This window comes from Mytilus californianus, unplaced genomic scaffold (genome assembly GCF_021869535.1).
Source record: "Mytilus californianus isolate M0D057914Y unplaced genomic scaffold, xbMytCali1.0.p SCAF_11, whole genome shotgun sequence".
NCBI lineage: Eukaryota > Metazoa > Mollusca > Bivalvia > Mytilida > Mytilidae > Mytilus > Mytilus californianus.
The window spans coordinates 54,574,505-54,597,799 of record NW_026262593.1 but is presented as its reverse complement, the minus strand read 5'-3'; the positions used below and the strand labels follow the sequence as shown (position 1 = coordinate 54,597,799).

The window sequence follows — 23,295 nt, the reverse complement described above, 5'->3', positions numbered from 1 at the left end:
ATAAAAAAAATTTTTGTTTATTTTTAGCTATGATTATGATGTCATTTTCTATTTTACTTTTATGGTTGCAAAGAAATTTTTATTTTTAGATATTACTGTTAAATGATGCTGATTAAGGTTTTTGCTATGTTTAGCCATGACTATGATGTCATTTTCTATTTTAATATCTGTTATGATGTATTTAAATGGGCTTTTATGGTTACAAAGGAATTTTATTTTTAGATATTACTATAAAATGTTGCTGATGCTGATTACGGATTTTGTTTATTTTTAGCCATGACTATGATGTCATTTTCTATTTTAATACCTTTATGATGTAATTTCCATTTTTAGATATTACTGTTAAATGATGCTGATTAAGGGTTTTTTGCTATGTTTAGCCATGACTATGATGTCATTTTCTATTTTAATATCTTTATGATGTATTTAAATGGGCTTTTATGGTTACAAAGGAATTTTATTTTTAGATATTACTTTAGATGTTGCTGATTAAGGATTTTTGTTTATTTTTAGCCATGACTATGATGTCACTTTCTATTTTAATACCTTTATGATGTATTTAAATGGGCTCCCATGTATTTAGATTTTTGATTATTTATACATGTTACCAAATTGGTCCACATTGAACAAAAACGGTCCAAATTTCAACTTTATTACATTACATCAAACATTGAATTCTACATATTCTTTGATATATTGAAATTAACAAACAATTTAGTTTATGGATATTCCACCATAATAGGTAAATTAAATTTTTTCCAGTTCTTACACCACATTCATCCTGTGTCAGAAACCTATGCTGTGTCAAATATTTAATGACAATCCAAAGTCATAGCTGTATCAAGCTTGAATTTTGTGTCCATACTTGCCGCAACTGTTCAGGGTTCGACCTCTGCGGTCGTATCAAGCTGCGCCCCAGCGAAGCATTTTATTGAACACTACAACAAAAAGCACTAATGGAATAGGAATTGCTTACCATTCAGAGCTCCTGAGTTTATTCATAGTTTTTAGTCAGGTTTGTTATCTGTATATGTTCTATGTATTGAACCATTGTCCTTGATTTTTTGACCTTTTTTAGTCCCCTACCGACGAAGTCGAAGGGGACTTTAGGTTTGCACTCCGTCCGTCTGTCTGTCCATCTGTCTCCTTCTGACAATCCGGCAAATCAGTTTTCCACTTTTTTTCTTCATGCTTGAAGATATTGATTTGATATATGGTATATTGTTTTATCATGACAAGTTACAGATCAAGTTCGAATTTTGTTCCAGTCTGATAATTTTGTGCAGAGTTATGGTCCTTGGACTTGGAAAATTCACTCAAATATTCAGTTTTCCGCACTTTTTTTCGTCATTCTTGAAGATATTGATTTGATAATTGGTATATAGTTTTATCATGACAAGTTACAGACCAAGTTTGAATTTTGTTTCGGTTTGATGATTTTTTGCAGAGTTATGGTCCTTGGACTTAGAAAATTCACTTAAATTATCAGTTTTCCGCACTTTTTTTCGTCACGCTTGAAGATATTGACTTGATATTTGTTATATAGACTATAGTTTACACCATGACAAGTTATAGATCAAGTTAGCATTTTGTTCCAGTACAATTAATTTTTAACTGGTAGGGGACTATGTATTGCCATGCAATACTCTCAGAATGCTTGTTTTTTTAACCATTGTTTTGTGTGTTCTTTGTATTTCACTTTTTGTATCTATCTTTTTCTTACTCAATTTAACAACCTCAAGGTTTATGATGATAGATGCACTTCCAATCACATGAATGTGTTCCAAAGCAATCTCACACCTATGTTGAATTCTCAAAATCCCTCCATTTCAATAAAATAAAAGTAAAAGAATTTCTCCAAAATGGATTGAGCAAAAATTACATATGCAAGACATCATAACTTGAAGTTTTAGACAAGAAAATAAAAACAAAATGATTTTAACTTCTTTATTAATTATCCACTACAACTGAACACCACACATCAATAAATATATTTATGATTTTGTACAATTGAACTGACTTCTAAACAATGCCTGTTAATGTGTTATTTATCTTGATAAATTTCTAACAACTTGTAACCATGACAATAAGCTGTTTGAAGGTTATAAGTAAACTCATCAGTGAAGCTCCATAATCTAATTATTTCGATTGAAAGGCTTTTCCTTTTACATATTGTTGAAATATACATATTAAGACCTCTTTTTAATATATTAAATACATCAATAAAAAAGAATAATAAAATTTGTAGCTTAATATATCTAAAAATATTTTTGAAAACACTGCTTTTGTTAAAAATAAATGAAAAAAATTGCATGTCAAAATCACCTTGGTAACAGCAAATGTCATATGTATAGAAGAAACTGAATCTCACTTTGTGGCAAAAATTTTCCACAATTATTCATTCAAAACACATTTTTACAATTTGAGAGAAATTTACAGAGAGAAATATTAGATATTGTAAGCTGTTACCTAGTTGTATAAGGAAGGTAGATATCGTCAGCTGTTTCCTAGTTGTATAAGGGAGGTAATAAATTCCTTCCTTTATAAATTGACATCTAAGGGAGAGAACTAACATTTCTCACTGTCTCACAAAACATATTACTCTTATTTTGGCATTCAGATTGATACTCATTCAGAAACAAATTTTCCTTCAAAAAAGTTACACAAAATAATTGACATGTTGGGTGAAAATTTTCTAACACAGACTAGCTACATATTTTAAAATATTCACAGCAAACTGACAAATAAAGTTTAAAAACAATCCAAAAATAAATAATTTTATCTAAAATATGGGCAATAAATACGACTAAAAAATGGAATGAGTATACAAGCTGCAAACCGTCATTGCATATACATTATGGCAAAATATTTAAAACAAAACTTAACATATATGTAGATAGAAGGTTAGTTTTTTATTGAAAAAAATTTAATAGAAATGTATATGCTGCATGCAATCATATTTGTGTATACATGATTATTCTATTATCTAGACACATATTTCTAAGATATTTTAGGTAAGAGAAATATATTTCAATAATTTATTTTCTTAAAAATATAAAGTCATATTTTTAATATTCATATGTTAAAAATTATTTGTTAAAAAAACCTTATAAACAAACAAACGGTGTGTGCATGGTGCTCTATGTCTAAAACTACATTACCTAAATGCCGACTATTTTTAATATATTGTTTTTAGTTCAAAAACTATTTACATAAACATTTTAGAGATTCTATAAAATGGAAATTAATTTCACTAGAGATTCAGAGATAAATGAGTCTTAAAAATACAAAAATCACATTATATATAATTAGAGATTCATCGTTTGAAAAAGTTCTCACAAATGACTTAGTCTTTACTGACTTTGTTGTGTGTATATTCCTTTATTAATATTAACAAAGTTAGTGTGATTATCTCCCCTGATTAAAAAAATATTAAAAACCAGATTATTTTGAAGATAATTAATTAATTAATTAACAATGAGCATGTCAAAATTACCAAAAAATATGTTATTGTTTTCAATGCTTTAAAAGGCTGGCAAGTCATATAAGTTTTAAAATCATATAAATCTTTAAAAAATATTATATACTCCATTTACTCAAATAACGTTTTTCATGATATAAATTACAAATGATCTTTTATTATCATCATTTGAAATTTGGATTTGAAAAACACAGAAAAGACTTGTTTCATTTCAGTACTAATGAAAAAGTCACTGGAGATAATCTGCAGGTAAGCACTCATTTGATTAAAGTAACACTCAAAAATTGACATAAAACATTTTTTTCTTGAGATTCTTTGCATTTAAAAAAAATGTAAACATTTTTTTTTCCATTCAGCACTAAAATAATTAGAGTGTTTCAAGCTTGTAAATAAAGCGCTATGAAAAAAGAAAATAAACAGGAAAGCATAGACAAAAACAGCACTTAAAACATACTACATTTTTGTACTACTACACTTTAGTTTTGAAAAGACCTTCTATTTAAAAAAAAATACAGTTTGTAAATTTTAAGAAATGCATATTTTTTGCAAACGAATAGAAATAGGGGCTAATATCCTTATTGTTTATCCCACTTTATATACATTTTGCACTTATACAGTTTATACAGTACACAAAAAGTCACATGAACATTGTATTAAATATGTGCATGTCCATTTTTATATAAACAACCCGCTATTTTTAGTGAATTTATGCCAATTATATGTGAATCACATGCAAATTTACCAAAAACGAAGATAAACTGCCGGTGTACATGTATATGAAAACTTTTGAGCTAAACTATTTTCTCAAATAAACAACAATACTTATAAGATAAAGTGAAATACATTATAGATCTTTAACTATAAAATTCGTTAAAATTCTCATATGGTTAAATATTTCACAATTCATTTACAAATGTATATGACATTTTAAAATTCAATTAAAAATTCAAAAAAAAAATCAATAAAAGACCTTCTATAAAAGATATACGCAAACAAATTCCAAGGTCATGAATTCTTAGTTGTTGTAGCAGCATACTTGTAGTATAACACGAATATTTAAGAAGTTTTTTGTAACAATACATTTGTCCTTCCTAAATAAATTGTGTTCAGAAGTCAGCTCTTTTTTATTCAATTCAGAGCATTTTTTTGTTGTTTGAATTGTCTCCCTTAGTATGCAAAAACACTGAATTCAAATCGCATGACAACTTCAAAAAATTGAAAATCCTTAACACAGCAATTTTTTTCAGTAAAAAAAATTTAACCCCAAAATACATCACTTTATTGCTCGATTTTTTTTTGTTAAGTTAGTCGCTGACCTTTCAACAAACTTATTCTGCTTGTGAGATCATCATACCATAATTTTACTTTATTTCTCCAATCAATCTCTGAACAAACTGTTTAATTTGTAAATCGAAATCATTTTCTTGTTTAACCTTTTTTCATTCAAATTCAAAACAAAAACTTAACAAAAACATAAAAAAAAACATGATGAGTTTCATATAGCACAACTTATTCATTAAAATGAACAGTAAGTACAAAATTTCACAGGTTATTAGGGATCATAGATTTATTCTTACGAGGAAGCTCCGAGCATGCTCGGAGGATGCTCGGAGCTTTTTAAGTAGGCTCTTCTCAGCAGTTTATGTGACAATAATTATCATGATCCATTAAGATGTCAATCAAATCTACAACACTTCTATGATAAGGAAAGTAGAGCATTATAGAGGAAGCTCCATTAACACCTGTGTAAACATCTGGTCTATTCAAATACATTTTGCATGAAATTTTATAAAACTATAAAATAGATTAGAAATACTTCAACAGTGCTGTGTAATGCTTGGAAAGAAATTTCAAGTCTCCACAAAAAGTAAAAGTCATTTAAATATTTTCTTATTATATTTAATAATCATTCCTTTTTTTATAATGAAAAAATTCTCAAATTTTATAACTAGATGATATGATTTAGAGATAGTTTATATTATATAACATGCTACATAAAAATTATCAAGACACAAACAACAGTCAGGTGGTGATACTAAACAACTAATTTTTTTTAGTCACTTTTATAAGTATTTTTTGTTTTTAAAAATTATTTAATAACTCAATAGTTATTTTAAATGTCAAATAAAGCATGGACTGAATGTAGTTTTTAAGAATTTTTATATCATTTCATTAAATAAAATTAAGTATTTATCCAATTTGAGATGAGTATAGAGAGGTTACTTTAAAAAATAATGACAAAAATATTACCGGTACTTTAATAAATTATTTTATACAACTTCAAAAAACTTAGTACTTACAATTATTTAAGGAATATATGTAATTGCTTTTGATGAAGATTCAAATTATAAATAACTTCAAGTCTTAATTAAAGGTTCCATATCTAGTTATAACTGTCTATTTCTAAGATTTTAAGGGGAAATGATATTTTAATAGCCCCAAGAGACCAATCTTTGACCAAGAAGTGTGGCATCAGAAAAGCAATTAGTGCTTGTTGAGGATTTAAATAGTTTTATCAGTATATTTCATGGGGAAAAAAACCAGATGTCTGTGAAAATTTGTTAAAGCTAGTAAAACCTGTATGAATGGACACCTATACAAATAATTTTAACAGAAGTTACTTATTCATGATATAGAAGTAATATTTGAAACAGCCTCGTTTTCAACAAAACTTGTATAGGTTATTTTGAAAATTACTTGTTTAAATAATGCCCCTAACAAAACAATGGTAATATGTTTTTTTTAAATAGCAAACTAAGTTCTTTTATAGAAAATTATGGCTACTTTAAGAAAAGTTATAATTCATTAGTGGAAGCCTGGTTTGAGGGGGTAATACCACCATTGTTTTCCCTCTAGTACGTCTCTCTTTACTTGGCATTTTTTTTTAATTGTGCAGATTTAGCTTTGTTTTAAATAAAGAAATACTTGGCATGAGTATAATTATTTTCCCCCTATAAGTCTTTGTTTAATTGTCATGATTGTTATATTTCAAAAAAAATGTGCAGAATTTTATCTATGTTTTAAATAAAGAAATACTTGACATAAATAAAGTTTTATCCTGTCCTGTACTACAGTGAAAATATAGCATAACTTTTTAATGCATATAAGAAAGTAAACATCACCAGAAGTTAACCAATCAAATTCTCTCCCCCTTTTTTCCCTGTAGAATATAGTATATTTTTATTGCTTTGAAACACCCAAGATACATGTTTACGACTCAAAAAAACTTTTCTGCAATGAAATGGAGGGTTAATTCCAAACAACTGTCAAATTAAATGGAATATAAAAAAAGATCAACCCTTTTTCACATGAAACTCAATGTACTATGTTTTGGTAGTATATTTATAAATCAATAACCATAGTTTGTGTCTTTGATGACTTTTATATTTCATTTTATATAGTATAAATTTAAAATATATTTATATTTTAAATATAAAATTTGAGTGTTTTTTAGTATCATGTGTATTGAAAAAGAATGATAATTATTAAGAAAATGTTTTAAAATCATGAAAACTTGATACCAAGCATTGTATAGTAATATTGAAGAATTTCTCATCTATTTTATAGTTTTGTAAAATTAATGCAAGATTTGTTTGAATATACCAGATGTTTACACAGGTGTTAATGGAGCTTCCTCTATAATGCTCTACTTTCCTTATTATAAAAGTGCTATAGATTTGATTGACATCTTAATGGATTATGATAATTATTGTCACATAAACTGCTGAGAAGAGCCTACTTAAAAAGCTCCGAGCATCCTCCAAGCATGCTCGGAGCTTCCTCGTAAGAATAAATCTATGATCCCTTAATTCTTCAAGAAAAAAAATTTCACAAATTTATGAAATTAAAGGTAAACATTAAGTCATATATTTTTTTTGTATTTCCCAACGAACCAATAATAGAAGTCCTTATAATAACCTAGCTCCACTCTTGAAAAATCTGCACACAAATGAAACAAAAACTAGCTTCGCAAATGGTATTCTCTCAATAAAATAAACAGCAAGTAAAGAAGATGTTTGTTGATAAATTTCTCTCTTGACAACCCAATCTGATTAAAATACTTATCATGTGCCCACCACCCTTTCACATGGATCTGACATCGCCTTAATCTACTTTCTGTTTTTAAAGACCTTTCAGTATCCTCTGGTTTTATCGTGATAATACACATGTGACAGGATTGCTTCCCTTAGATCATGTAGTAGATACTTAGCCAGCCGTAATCTGTTGAGATTGGGAAGTACTCCTTTAGCTCAGTCAGTTAGAGTTTCTGCTTTGTAACACAGAGGTCCAGGGGTTCAATTCCTGGTGGAGACAGTGTGATTTTCTAATAAAAAACATGCTCTCTGGTTACATTTGGAGCCCCACGGCTGGCTAAGTATCTACTACATATACTTAGGGAAGCAATCCCTTCACACACACCTTTAAAAATTCATATGCAGGAGTTTCACTGGCTGATGTAATAATTACCAGAACAGAAAGTAGAAATAAGTGTTGTTAGATCTTGTAAGGAAAGTGTGAAGTTTTAATCAGTATCTCTTAATACCCATACTTAGGTACAACAATCAAAGCATGAATTCACCGTAGCCATTTAAACTACTGGTTAATGTCAAGGGTCATAACAAAATTGGAGTTCCAATAAAGTATTCAACAGTCTTATCAAAAAAGCTTCTCAAAGCATAATAATAATCAGAGGCGGATCCAGGGGAGTTTGGGGTTGACACCCCCTTTTTTTTATGATCAATGCTTTTGAATGGAGACATATGGTTGAAACCCCCCCCCTTTAAAAATGGCTGGATCCGCCCCTGATAGATTGGTGAATTTAAGACCATACTTAAGTCTAAAATTACTTGGGTAAAATCTGTCCTTAAAAAAATCTTAAATTTTAAACATTTTTTTTTAAAATGTAACAAACTTTCAGAAAATATGTCACAATGAAAGTGCATGTACAAAGTTCAAAGTTCACTAGAATTAACAAAAAACAATTAACAATACATGTCTATTTCACAAAACTAACGTGCTATTGTGTGCAAACATTTTTTTCTGAGTGCAAATATGTGTATGTGAGATTCAAGGTCACAATTAAACATGAGCACAAAGAAGAAAAAGTGTTGCAATTTAATTAATAAAAATTTCTCAAAACAATAACAAATCTTGCAATTTTGAGCAAAATGGGGGTTTCACTCCTTTGTTTACAAATTAAGGACTTAATTACAAAATTACACAAACTTTCTTTAATTCACCATTCAACTTTAAAAGCTATGGCAAAAGTATGAATGATGTTACAATTTTGATGGAAACAAAAAATAATAACACAGATAGCTTCCAAGGAAACAATAATCTATAGTATATATTTCAAGGAGATTCCATTTTTTAACAACAAGCATTTAAAAATAATTAAGGACATATATATATATAAATCTATAATTGTTCTTCAAACTTCCTGTTAAAAATGACCAGGACATCCATGTCACATTTATTAAAGCTTTTAATATTTAATATTTCTATTTTTAATCACTTCATATAACATATAATCTTTCTTGTTTTCCACAATTTCATTTTTTCCCTTGAATTTTCTAGTTAAAAAAAAGTTGTACATGGTATACTTCTATTGGCGCTCAACAAAATTCAGGATCACTAAAAAAAACATATAATCAATTCGGTGTGGTCAGCATACAATATGTTTACTTATACATGGCATTCATTCAGCTATAAGATATTATAAGCATATATTACAGCTGTCTTAACTTCTGAACAGTGCTGTGAAGTGAGACGAAATTTTAAATAAATACCTCATAGATTTACAATTGAAAGTATTTGGCACTTGTTATTTTGGCTGATATATATACTGAGTGACAAAAGAAACACAACGCCTTCTGTTATGATAAAAAACATGTATCCATTTTTTATTTTGTTGTTAATTCAACATGAACTTTTATAAGGTTGTCCAGTTTGTTTGTGATGTTTGGTACATTTAATAATTTATGGTTTTCAAATAGCTCTTGTTTTCAACCCCAAAGTAAAAACATTATATTTAATTCAGGGCCAAACTGCAAAGAACATAAAAAATATCTTTGTGGATTCAAAGGTTAAAAAAAAAACATTTTTTCAACATGATGAATTTTTAATTTTACATTCATTTTTTTTTATTTTGAACCATTGATGACGTACCAAAAAACTTTTCAAATGTAGTTTTAATATTGTGAAACCATAACTTACAGTGGCGGACCCTTTTTCCCCTCACAATCTAGGATACCAGAGTTGATATGACTAGAAAAAATGGCAGTGCAAAAAATGATGAGAGTTGTGTTTCCATTGGCACTCAGCTTAAACAGAGCTACTGTTAAAAACACCCACACAAGAGATATACTTTTTGTTGATCAATTGGTTAAGAAGTAAGTTGTAGGTTTAATATAAGAGCCAATGACTATTCCATTTTTAAGAGCCAAGGACTGTCCCATTTTTAATATTAAGAGCCAAGGACTGTCTCATTTTTAATATTAAGAGTCAAGGACTGTGCCATTTTTAATATTAAGAGCCAAGGACTGTCCCATTTTTAATATAAAGAGCCAATGACTGTCCCATTTTTAATATAAAGAGCCAATGACTGTCCCATTTTTAATATTAAGAGCCAATGACTGTCCCATTTTCAATATTAAGAGCCAAGGACTCCCATTTTTAATATTAAGAATCAAGTGCTGTTTTATTTAAACATATGAGACCTGGGGAAGTCTATTTGTAAATAGGGTAACCAAACACAGATTTTCTAACATACTATCTGTACAAAAAAAATATTTGACCCCATACCAAAAAGCCTACACATGGTCCTTCCTAAGTTTTTATGGAACAGTCCTTCAGTGGAAAGCTTTTGATCTATTGTAAAAAATTTCCTCTCTGTGTGGAATATTTTTGTTACAAGCAGCTCTTAATGCCCAATGACAGTTCTAAACAAGTTCAAATCTTAATGTACAATGCATATATCATATATTATACTGACAATATTTCACAATAACAATCACAAAATTTTAGCTGCATTAACAATGAGGTAAGCCACAATTTGAAGGTTAACAACAGGCCCTGCTACAAAATCCTACAGCCACCAAATAATCCAACATAACCAGAATAAGGGCCTTACAAATACATGTCCAGAATAAGGGCCTAACAGATACATGTGAACAAATAAACTGTGTTCAACATCTTTAAGGGACAAAAAATATGTCCCTTACTTTAAAATAGCTGAATCTTATCTTATTTTTTTTTATTGCATGGTTGTAAATTTTGCGCCTGTATATCAGAAGATACACAGCATCGAATTATAAATTCCAATTTGTTCATCATTGATTTTATCCTGTGAATTAACAAATTACCTGTAGGCAAATTGTGTGATTCTCCTGTGTAAGGTAAAATTTAAAAAATCCTCAAATCATTAATTTTGTACACAATAATATTACTTAGCATAAGTTACTGTCTACTTATAAAGTAGGGGTTTTTCTGTCAACTAGCCAATTATCACACATAATTCATGAGTGACTTTATGATGATAGGGAATGAACGTTAGCTAGTTTTATAATACATTCAATGACGATTATGATAGATGGTTAGATGAAGAATAGCAATAAAACTGCTATAGTGAATAAACAAACATGTAAATATGTATGTATTTATGATCATGAGCACATCTAAAATGTATTCCTAGAAACCATGGCTACTTCAATAGTGTTGCCATGGTTAAAAAATTAAAATGCCTGTCTGGAATGATTTTCACCGCTAATATTAACAGATATCCTTGTTGAAATGAATTCTTGAAAGTGATCTTGTAACAGGGCCTCAATAAATATGTTGGGAACACGCTTAATAAAACAATTGAGCCCTAAGTCTACAACAAAAGCGATCAACGTCAAAATATCCACTAAAAATAAACAACACCTAAGATACGCATTCATCAAGCTTTCATTGATTGTAGTTCTTCCCCCTCGTGGTTTAACATGTTGTCTTGGTTACGTCCACCTTTGTGTATCGAAGATGATATCTGATCGAATGTTTTGTTCTTTGTTTCTGGAACCATAATCCATATGAAGGCTATGGCTAACACAAGCACGCCTATAAATGGTAAATACACAAATCCCAGCATGGCTTTCTGAAACACAAAACACAACAAAGATTAAGACAATGTGGGATGGTGGCTCCAAATATTTATCAGGGATTGAAGTTAAAATTTGGCATGGTAGGCCACAGCTGAAAATTTGGAAGCCAATATATACAGTTCTATAATCATGATAATTGTAAGAAATATTAACTTCAAACCCTGCAAATTAATGCATATTCAAGATAAGAATAATAAAAAAGCAATACGAATATGAGCCCTGTTTTGTACTAGACTGTATGGGTTTTGCTCATTGTTGAAGGCTGTACAGTGACCTATAGTAGTAAACTGTTTCATTAAAAAAAATGGTTCCTGATGGAGAGTTGTCTCAATGGCAATCATACCACATCTTTTTATTTTTGTATTGACATGCTAAGCTGGGTTTTGAAAGTGCTAGTTCACAAGGTAACAGTTTGCAGGAAGAAGTGCCATCCTACCAAGAAAAACAGTTTGGACTTTAAGCCAACTAGTCTTTGCTCTTACTTCTTAATGCCACATGCTTAGCAAAGACGCAGCAAATACCAATTTCATTTGAAGTAGTCTTTGAAATATCTTAACTAAATGAGAAACAATATTTGATATTTTAATTTGAACTTAACCCAAAGAATTTCCTGTATAATAAAAGAACAGAGTTCCAAATGTCCCCTGTGTTGCACTTATTTAATATTTCCAAGGGGCATAACTCTTTTAATAAAAGTCGATCATCCACCATTTTAGAACTTGTCTAAGATACTGCTGATATTACACTATAGTATAAGTTTTATAAAAATCTGGCAAGAATTGTACTTGTGAGAGCATCAAAAAGGCCATTTCCCATAAATTTATTCCAAGGTACATTAATGTTTTTAAAAAAGTCGATTGTCCACCATTTTAGAACTTGTCCTAGATATTGTTGATATTAACCTATAGTATAAGTTTTATAAAAATCTGACAAGAATTGTACCCATGAGAGCACTAACAAGGCCATTTTCCATAAATTTAATATTTCTAAGGGGCATAACTCTTTTAAAAATAGTCGATCGTCCACCATTTTAGAACTTGTCTGAGAATTGCTGATATTAACCTAAGGTATAAGTTTTATAAAAATCTGACAAGAATTGTAACCGTGAGTGCGCTAACAATAGATATAAGAAGATGTGGTATGAGTGCCAATGAGATAACTCTCCATCCAAGTCACAATTTGTAAAAGTAAACCATTATAGGTCAAAGTAAGGTCTTCAACAGGGAGCCTTGGCTAACACTGACCAACAAGCTATAAAGGGCCATTTTCCATAAATTTAATATTTCTAAGGGGCATAACTCTTTAAAAAAAAGTTGATTGTCCACCATTTTAGAACTTGTCCGAGATATTGCTGATATTAACCTATAGTATAAGTTTTATAAAAATCTGGCATGAATTTTACCCATGAGAGCGCTTACAAGACTGGATGGACATGCAGAAGGACGGACATCCGGTATTTCCATGTCCTCCGCAAAGCGTTTAAGCGGGGGACAAAAAGGGGGAGGATCAGGATCTGAAAAAACTTGTATGACACTGCTGCATATTAATGTTCCTGTCCAATGTTGGGATATACATTATTATTTTGTATCATTTTTTTTATCTTTTTTGTAATTTTCAGAAATTGGCATTGATGGCAGATCTTTGTATTTCATTTTTTTTTGGAGGGGGGGGAGAGTGTTAATTTATTCTCAACTTTTATAATCTACAGGCGATTTAGAGATTGATATATAGTATCAGCACTTGTCTGCTGTTGAAGACAGTATGTTGCCCTCTATATGTCCTTCAATTATTTTTTTGTAAATAGGTTGCTGTTTCATTGGTGTATACCCCACATCTCAATGTATTCATTAAAAATAAGTGTGGGTGTTGATTTATGTTTCCGTGCCGAGGGAAGATTATAAATACTGATAAGTAGTGCTCAGTAATCTAACATGTCACCAAATTTTGAGTGCTCCATTATCAAAGGAGGAAAAATATATAAGAAAAACAAAAAACTGTGAGTCAATTTTGCACTTAAGAAATAAGCAATCAAGCTGGATTACATTTTCTTCAAACATTAACAAAATTTTGAGTGCTCCATTATCATGGAAGGAAAATACATAAGAAAAACAAATACAATTGTGACTAAACTTTGTTAAAAGTTAGCATGCTTGATAAATTTTCTACATAAATACTTGCCTGCATAAATCTGAAGACCATCATAAGAATGAAATTACAGATCCAGTTGAAGGTCAATGATAAACTCATAGCAGCAGCTCTGGGTTCCTGCCGGAATATCTCACCCACAACAATAAAAGGAATTGGTCCTGTTTAAGGAGAGAAAAAAAAATATCTGTGTAAACTGTTCCTTTGCGACAATAACCTTCTTTTGAAATTCTGTTTTAACAATGTCATGTTAAGTGGAATAAATTTATTTTAAATTTGACTGGCCTGTTATTCAGAAACATTCATTGATATCATTCTTGACATACAAAAGCTTTATTACACTAGATTATCATTCTTCCTTTCCCTCTATCAATCTGCTCTATAATTCGCTAATTATACTTGTCCAGAACTTATCTGGGACGTTGCAATATCAAGCTTACTTCAAGTAGGCCAAGCAAGTGTAAAAAAAAAGGCCCTCTTAGTATGAAAAGCAGATTAGGTCAAAAATAATTTATAATTTTCTGCCTTTAACAATTATAAAATAGGGTCTGTCGTTTGTGATTTTATTGTGTTTTATTTTTTGCATATGAACAAAATCCAAAAAAAAGGCCCTCTTAGTATGAAAAGCAGATTAGGTCAAAAATAATTTATAATTTTCTGCCTTTAACAATTATAAAATAGGGTCTGTCGTTTGTGATTTTATTGTGTTTTATTTTTTGCATATGAACAAAATCCAAAAAAAAGGCCCTCTTAGTATGAAAAGCAGATTAGGTCAAAAATAATTTATAATTTTCTGCCTTTAACAATTATAAAATAGGGTCTGTCGTTTGTGATTTTATTGTGTTTTATTTTTTGCATATGAACAAAATCCAAAAAAAAATTTTAAGTTTTTTCCAAGGTTGATACCTCTATACGCTGAAACATACAATAATTTGCACATGGATGTTGATTCGTTTAAATTTTCAATCGTTTGAAAAGTAATATTTTTTTGTCTATTAGAGTTTTTGCATAAAGTTACCATAAAATATCCTTCCCTTGACACAATTACTATCAATATTTTCATGTTTCGTAACACTTGTATAAACTTCAGTGTAAACTAAGACAGTTTTGCTGGTTTCAAACAGTTCGTCCTTTTGTTTTTTTAATCACAATAAACAAATGGGCTACATGGCTATTTTAAAATATTAGTTGATAGCCGATGATTTCAGGATCACAAATTTAAATATTTTAAACCCTATTGTATCATGTACATGATGTATACACTATATTAACATTTATTATATACTTAGTAGTAAATACAGATAAATTGTATGTGTAATACAATCATTGGCAATCGTGCTGTATCAGCCACCCGTGATGATATCGATATCAGCACGGTTGCAAAGGCTTTATTACACCTTTAATCTGTATGACGTCACGTCATCGATTGCAGTCACTGTTGCAAAGGCTTTATCAAACCCCTAATCTGTATGACGTCATGCCAAACCTATAATCTGTATGACGTCATTTCAAACCTCCTTATCTGTATGACTTCATGTCACATAAAAAACATCTACGTGAGGTATATGTTTATAATAAAGTGTATATGATATGGCTTTTTCAATATCACACACCGTATCAACCCTCAACCAATATAATCCCTCGAGCAGAGCTCTTGGGATTATATTGGTGTCTCGGGTTGATACGGATGTGATATTGAAAAAGCCATATGATATTCTCTATATACTTACCAAGACCAACTGCAAAACCAATGACATATGTGTGCATGGCGATGATTCCTATAATGGCGAAGATATGACGACTGTCCTAAAAATAGAAACAAAAATTTAATTCTGTTGTACAAGAAATATATTCTATCTTTTTATTGATAACAAAAGTTACAGTAGGCATCCCATGGATCTATTGCCATTCTAGTTTATATTCTTTTATTGTAACGGTATTAACGGTAGGCAGCCAATCCATCTATTGCCATTCTAGTTTATATTGTTTTATGATAACAATATTTACGGCAGGCAGCCCCATCTATTGCCATTCTAGTTTATATCATTTTATTGTAGCGATAATAATTTCTTTAATCTGTCAAAAAGTTTAAACTTATAAGTCTTTAATAGCAAAAGAAATATTGTGCATTCAGAAATAATTGCAAGGTTTTTATTTTTTCGAATGATCCAACTGGGTGAGTATTGCTATAATAAGAAACAGCATTGTGATATCTGATATATATATATCTGTATGCAGATTTTCCTGAAATGGCATTAGTCAATCTTGCATTTTTATCCATTCTTCAAATATCGCAATAATAAATGCACACAATTATTTCTGAAATTACAGTAGCTGTTTAATTAGATATACGCCATGTGACAATTTAGCCGTTTTGCCCTCTGTCAATCATTCTCACCATGGACAGATAGAAATTAGCAAAATCCACTCAGGCTGTAGTGTAAAAGAAAACAAACAATAATGTGTCCAAAGTACACAGATGCCCCACTCGCTCTATCATTTTCTATGTTCAGTGGACCGTGAAATTGGGGTCAAAACTCTAATTTTGCATTAAAATTAGAAAGATCATATCATAGGGAACATGTGTACTAAGTTTCAAGTTGATTGGACTTCCAACTTCATCAAAAACTACCTTGACCAAAAACTTTAACCTGAAGCGGGACAGACGGACGGACGGACAGACGGATGGACGGACAAATGAATGAACAGACGCACAGACCGAAAAACATAATGCCCATAAATGGGGCATAAAAATATACCATATATTGTGGAAGATGGTTAACACTTACCTGTAGTGACGTATTATACTGCAGATTGTGGAAGATTGTTAACACTATAAAAGACAATGCCATCAAACCCATGGGGAAAAGAAGAAGTGGCCGTCTCCCAAGTTTCTCAATCATTGGTACAGCTGGTATGGTAGTGAGCATGTTGATCAAACTGGTCAGACAAACTATCCATTCAATAAGGTTAAGGTCAACACCAGCATTTTCGTACATAAAACTAGAAAAGGACATCACCTGCAGAGAACAAATAGCAATTATCTTTTCTGGTCTCTAAATACATGGTCAGATTTTATTTTGTTATGTGATGATTTATCTGAATAAATGTTGTTTAAGGTGGTACCAAACACCTTGACTAAAATTAATTTGGCTTGTTTAATTTTCATAAAATTTTGACAAAATATTTACTTTAACCCTTTGACAAAAATATAAAATTTCAAGAAACTTGAACCACACAATTTATCAGAAAATTTCATTGGATATATAGCAGTTTGACAAACACTAATTTTGATCATTGAGAAGCTTAATATTTCCTTAACAATAGAACGTGATTAAAAGTTCAGCTGATTTTTACAGAGTTATCTCCCAGTAGTGTTATGTACCACCTTAAACTAAATACATGGTCTGATTTCATTTTTTTTTTGCCAATTATATTCAGCACCCCTTCTTTATTTATTATCTGTTTTTTTTGGGGGGTTATTTCTTAGGGCCCATTATTCTCTATTCTTTATGTTTGGACCACTTTTTCTCTATTCCGTAAACCCCATCAGGACCCTGTATGTAGTGTATTTCAAATTATGCCTCACAGTTAGGATTCAGATTGTTCCTTGCTTAACATCCAGTGGCAATTTCACCAATAGGAATATTTTTCCAGTAATAGGCGTGGCTATTCTATAAAATTTATCTAGGGGTGGGGTGAAATATGATTAAGAATTTACAGCCCCACCACTAAAACATAATTGAAAAGAATTAACAAAATCAGAAAAAAAAAATTGTTGGCTGTTCAGGGCATTTCTAACCCCTCACTCAACATGATTTTTCCTTGTATAAACTGACAGAAAAAAAGTTGTTGACATTTCTTTCCATCCTCTATTTTTTACTGGAATTTCCCACCCCCCCACACCCACACCCCTGCTCTGCTGTGGTTGTATACTTACAGCATTAATTCCTGAGAATTGCTGTGCGATCTGCAAACAACAGGCTATAATAATTGGTACACGTAATTCTGGGCTCGTGAGTAATTCTTTGAGGGAGAACTCTTTAACACTCTGTGATTTCCTGGCTTCAACTTTCATTTCATCAATTTCGTCTTCTACATCCAGGTATCCTCGTAAATCCTTTAATCCTGAAGCATAAAATATACTGTGTTGAAATATAGCATTGAAAAATCAATATTGGACCAAAAAATCAGTGTAAGTAGATGAACTCTCAGCAACAAGTTTTTTATTGTCAATTAAACGTGTAATGATTCCCCAAAAGGCACCAATTATCATGGTTCAGATTACACTACAAAGAATGCTATTTTAATACAGTACAAACAGTATTTAAGTATATTTCGAGATCCAACAGATAGTGCCAACATATTCAATTTTTTCATTAAAAAATATAAAAGGCATTTAGAAGAAAATAAAATCAGGTTCATATTGGTTTTTTTTCTTAGTTTGTCTCATATTGAAAGAAAAGGGGCCATTTAAATACATCTTGGTCTTACAGACCATGCTAGACCCTCATGGGAAGTCAAGGTCGTTAAATATCCCTGTAGTAGCTCTAGCTTCTTGCTTTTTATATGAAACAGAACAACAATAGGTTGGCTGTCCATTGTGGACAAGTGAAAATAGCAAAATCTGCCTAAGCTATATATAGAGTATCTATTTTTAGAGTATCGGTCACCTGCCTCTAACAGTCACTTTCAGACCCTCCCAAACCTTTTCTCTATATCATTTTTTATTTGACTGCTCACAAGAACAAAATCTCTACCATTTGAACAAAGTATAACAAGTTGTTGCGATCCTCCCCACAGGCGATATAGGGATCAGAATTTTTCGAAACCTCGTTTAAAAGTTCACCTCTCTTAGTTGGTCACTTTTGATACTTCTCATGAGTGACTGCTTAATACAGGTTTGACTGTATTTCTTACCATGTCTTGCAGTTTCCTCGTCTCCTCTATTGATGAGCAGGTATCGTGGACTCTCGGGACAAAATGGCATGGCCACAAGACAAATGAATGCTGGGAAAGCATTAAAAATAAACACCCATGGCCACTGTTTGTGATTGCCTAAAATTAATAAATGTACTTGTATTATTATACTATAAGACAATTGATTTTTTTTGGAGATTTTTTATTCTGTGGATTCATTATTATTAGATGCATACCAATTTTCATGGATTTTCGTGGGTTTAGGTAAACTATGCATTTAAATGTTCAACAAAGTACAAATTATCTAAGTGCTATTCCATTAAAATGTATGTGGGAAGGTAGGAAGGGAAGTTTAATTATTGAATGTGGGTCATGGGTCTTTTTTCAGTATGCCTCTATTACCATTATGCAAAATTATCTAAAAACTGGTTCTTGGTTGTAGGGATATTTTGAAAGTCCCTTCCTACCCTCCCACATACATTTTAATGGAATAGCCCTAAAAGCTTGTATGCAGACTTTAACAAGACCACAAAATCAAATATTCACAAAAATACATTTTTTTCTCAATCCACAAAAATTAGAACCCACAAAAAATTAATGAACCCACAGTAGCTATTTCCATAATTCCATTTAATATTAATGGGGTACATAACACCTAAGGGAATTAACTCTTTAAAAATCAGCTGAACGTTTTAATCACATACTATAAGTTAAGAGAAATAAAGCTTCTCAATGATCATAATTTGTCTTTGTCGGACTGCGATATATCCAATGAATCTATTCCTGTAAATTGTTAAGTTCCAATTTCTTGAAATTTTTATATTATTTTCAACAGGTCAAAGTAAATATTTTGTCAAAATTATATGAAAATTAAATGAGCTAAATCTATTCTAGTAAAAGTGTTGGGTACCCCCTTAAGTTGTTATCTTTGTGCTCCTGTATTGTCAGTCAAAATCATACTCAAAAGTCGATACAAAAAAAAAATAAAAATAAAGAAACTTCACCTGTTCACAAAATAAACTAGTTTGGTTGTGGTATGTTGCTCATCAAATTTAAATTTGTTTTCATTTTCTGAACAACTCTTTTACAGAGACATTTTAAAAAATTCGTAAGGGTTCCGCAGAACCCAGTGTCTCGCCTACTTTTGCTGTTAATTGCGGGCTCAACAAAAATGAGGAAAAAAATTAATAAAAATATTCCTCTCTATACTATCTTTTGATTGTAAGTAGCTTCTGTCCAAGTTTGGTAAAAATCCGATAGTTTATGAATCTAATAAATGTTTTAAAAACTGCAGACTGTATGTAATGTTAACTGGAAGAAAAACTAAGTCCATTTATAAGTAAAATACGGAAAAAATGGAACCAAATTTTAACAAAATTTCCTTCTAGAACCTAGCTTTTAATCATAAACAAGCATCTGTCCAAGTTTGGTACAAATCCAGGGTAGTTTAAGAAAGTTGTTAAAATTTTAAAAACTTTAACCACAGAGTGAATGTAATGTTAACTGACAGAAAAACTAAGTCCATTTATAAGTAAAATACGGAAAAAATGGAATTTTTTTTTTACACAATTTACTTCTGGATACTATCTTATGATCATAAACAAGCTTCTTTCCAAGTTTGGTAAAAATCCAGGATAGTTTAAGAAAGTTATTAAAATTTCAAAAACTTTAACCACAGAGTGAATGTAATGTTTCCTGGCAGAAAAACTAAGTCCACTTATAAGTAAAATACAGAAAAAATACATTTTTTTTTTACAAAATTTACTTTTGAATATTATCTTATGATCATAAACAAGCTCTTGTCCAAGTTTGGTAGAAATCCAGGATAGTTTAAGAAAGTTATTAAAATTTCAAAAACTTTAACCACAGAGTGAATATTTGTGGACGCCGCCGATGACGACGGAATGTAGGATCGCTATGTCTCGCTTTTTCGACAAAAGTCGAAGGCTCAACAAAAAAGACACAAAAATAACACTTTATTTATGTTATGCGTCTGAACAACTATTCTGGATTTACCTTCGTCAAGAATGCTCAAAGCAAAATATTTAAAAAGTCCTTAGGATTTAAAAGTACCAAAACAAGTGAAGAGCTATATGGAAGAATTTTCTTCTGAGATTTTTAAATCGCAAACCTTTTTCAGCAATAAGATTTAAAATGAATATATGTTTGGTAAAATTACCTGCAAGCTTAGATACTCCCATGATGTTCGACCATAGGATACCGATCGTGATAAACAACTGATGACACGTTCCAATAGCTCCTCGGATCTTCTTTGGTGAAATCTCCGCCAAATACAACGATGCTAAACTTACATTCAAACCTGAAGATAGAATAAACAAGATAATAAAGAAAACAGGAAAAACTAAGATTAACAAATATAAATTCAAACTTGAAAGGAGTAGGTTTTGAAGAGGCCCAAAAATGGCCCCTATTTCTAACTTAAATTTCAAATTATGATTAATTGACCTATATCACTATGAATCAAGGCTAACACAATGACTAGATAAGAAATGTCTTTTGGATGGAAATTTACGTTCTTGCATTCTATTCATGACCCAGAATGCATTTTTCCTGAAATGGTTAGTTGATCTAGAAATAAACATACCACAATGCAATCCTACTAATGCTCTATGAACTATGATAACCTCAAATGAACGTGCAACGATTGGAATACCACCACAAATGGCCGCCAAAAACATGATTACAGTTATAATAATCATCCCTTTCTTCCTGAAAATAAAATAAAATATATAATCTGTTAACTGTGATAACTAATAAATAGAATGTGATTTATTGCAATGTTTTTATTATCTGATATGAAAATTGTGACTAGATAGTTTTTGCAAACAAACAAAATAAACTGCTTTGCTGAGCGCAGCTAGATACGCCCGCAGAGGTCCAACCCTGAACAGTTGGGGCAAAAATGGACACAATATTCAAGCTTGATTCAGGTCTGAATTTGGATTGTAATTAAATATTTGACATATTAAAGGTTTTTGAATAAATGTAGTCAAAGAACTTGAAATACTTGAAATTGGTTATATGAATTGAATTTATATTCAATTAAAGATTTCTTGCTGTTGTGCAATACTTAGTAAATCTGTTGTCAGACTATAAACAAATAAAGTTCAATTAATTCTCAATGTCATATTAGAAATTTATGAAAATAAAAAGGGAGCTTACATCAATAGATATAAACAATTCACCAAAGTTTGATGAGAATTGGTGACAGCATTTTTGAGTTATTGTCCGAAAACTGGAAAATCACCCCTTTTTTTAATGAATAAAACCCCATAACTCAGAAACGTAAAATCTAAATTTGATAAAAAACGAAAGGGAGCTCACGTCAATAGATATAAACAATTCACCAAAGTTTTATGCAAATTGGTTAAAGCATTTTTGAGTTAATGTCCGACATGTTGACGACGGACAGACGGACGGACGGACGGACAGAGGTATACCATAATACGTCTCGTAAACGGGCATTTAAAAACTCGTATCAAATTCCCTGAAAAATTTGTAATTAATTCCAGAGTCCCGATATATGTAATCTCGAGATCCCACCAAAATAAAGGCCCAATCCCTAATTCCCGCAAAAATAAAGGCTCAATCCCGACGTCCTGAAAAAGGTCCTTCTGCCCCTATAAAATAACTCCAATCACCTCTTTTCACATTGAATCACTATACATCCCTAAATGTGCTTCTTAACTGAATCATTTAGTGCTTATTGTCAGTCAATTTCAGTCTTTTTCTCTTAAGTGACAGATAAAATAAAGGATTAGGAAATACTTCACCATCTGAAGCATGACACACTATACATATATGTATACATTTATAGGGTTACGCCCCTATTTTCTTATTTAATCTTATAATCTGTGTGTAATGTTCTTTTTTTTTTTTGCACTTTTTCTTTTTTAGAGAAAATTGGTTCATCATTCTTCAATTTATGGTTTCACTTAACCTTTTGGTTTCTTTCTTCTTGTCTTATACATTTTGATGATGCAGTTGTATTCTAAAACCTGAAAAATCTTGAACCTTGCCTAAATTACCTTCCAAAATAATCAGCAAATTTTCCAGATGTAAAAGCTCCAATCATTCCAAACAAAACAAAAATTGCAACAGTCACAGACCAGAGGAGTTCAATTTTGTCATTTTTCATGGAAGCCACTTTGATTTGAGTAATAACTTTACCGATATCGAAACCGGTTCCATTACCCGATGCCGTAGCATTAGTGTCTGATGTCACTGTGAGATTCTGCATCTTCATATTCTCCATCATTTCTAGGTATTGATCTTTGATTTCAAACCAATTTTCTGGGAGCTGCTGTCTCCTTATCATTATTGTTTCTACATAAAATACACGTATCACCTGAAAATAAATTTGAATGAAAGTTTTTGGTGTTGAAACATTCATTGAAAAACCTGAAAAAGTTCACAAAAATGTTTTCTTCTTAAAATATGTAAATGAAGATAGTACTTTGACCTATAATGGTTTACTTTTATAAATTGTCACTTGGATGAAGAGTTGTCTCATTGGCACTCATACCACATCTTCTTATATCTATATACATTGAAAAGATGGCGATTAATTCTGTGGTCTTATATGTA

At 30.7% G+C, this 23,295-nt stretch overlaps 1 protein-coding gene across 1 annotated transcript in view; it reads right to left on the bottom strand.

The window, feature by feature from the left end:
* Window positions 1–8,801: 8,801 nt before the first annotated feature.
* The window catches only part of LOC127720333 (solute carrier family 2, facilitated glucose transporter member 1-like), a 43,376-nt gene continuing 28,882 nt past the window's right edge, over window positions 8,802–23,295 (bottom strand). The window contains exons 3-11 of the mRNA XM_052226903.1: window positions 22,737–23,056; window positions 21,293–21,417; window positions 20,867–21,007; window positions 18,688–18,825; window positions 17,708–17,895; window positions 16,557–16,787; window positions 15,498–15,573; window positions 13,801–13,928; window positions 8,802–11,615 (exon numbers count right to left, since the gene is read on the bottom strand). Coding sequence (XP_052082863.1) covers window positions 11,421–11,615; window positions 13,801–13,928; window positions 15,498–15,573; window positions 16,557–16,787; window positions 17,708–17,895; window positions 18,688–18,825; window positions 20,867–21,007; window positions 21,293–21,417; window positions 22,737–23,056 — 1,542 coding nt within the window. The 3' untranslated portion in view covers window positions 8,802–11,420. The remainder of the gene's footprint in view (window positions 11,616–13,800; window positions 13,929–15,497; window positions 15,574–16,556; window positions 16,788–17,707; window positions 17,896–18,687; window positions 18,826–20,866; window positions 21,008–21,292; window positions 21,418–22,736; window positions 23,057–23,295) is intronic.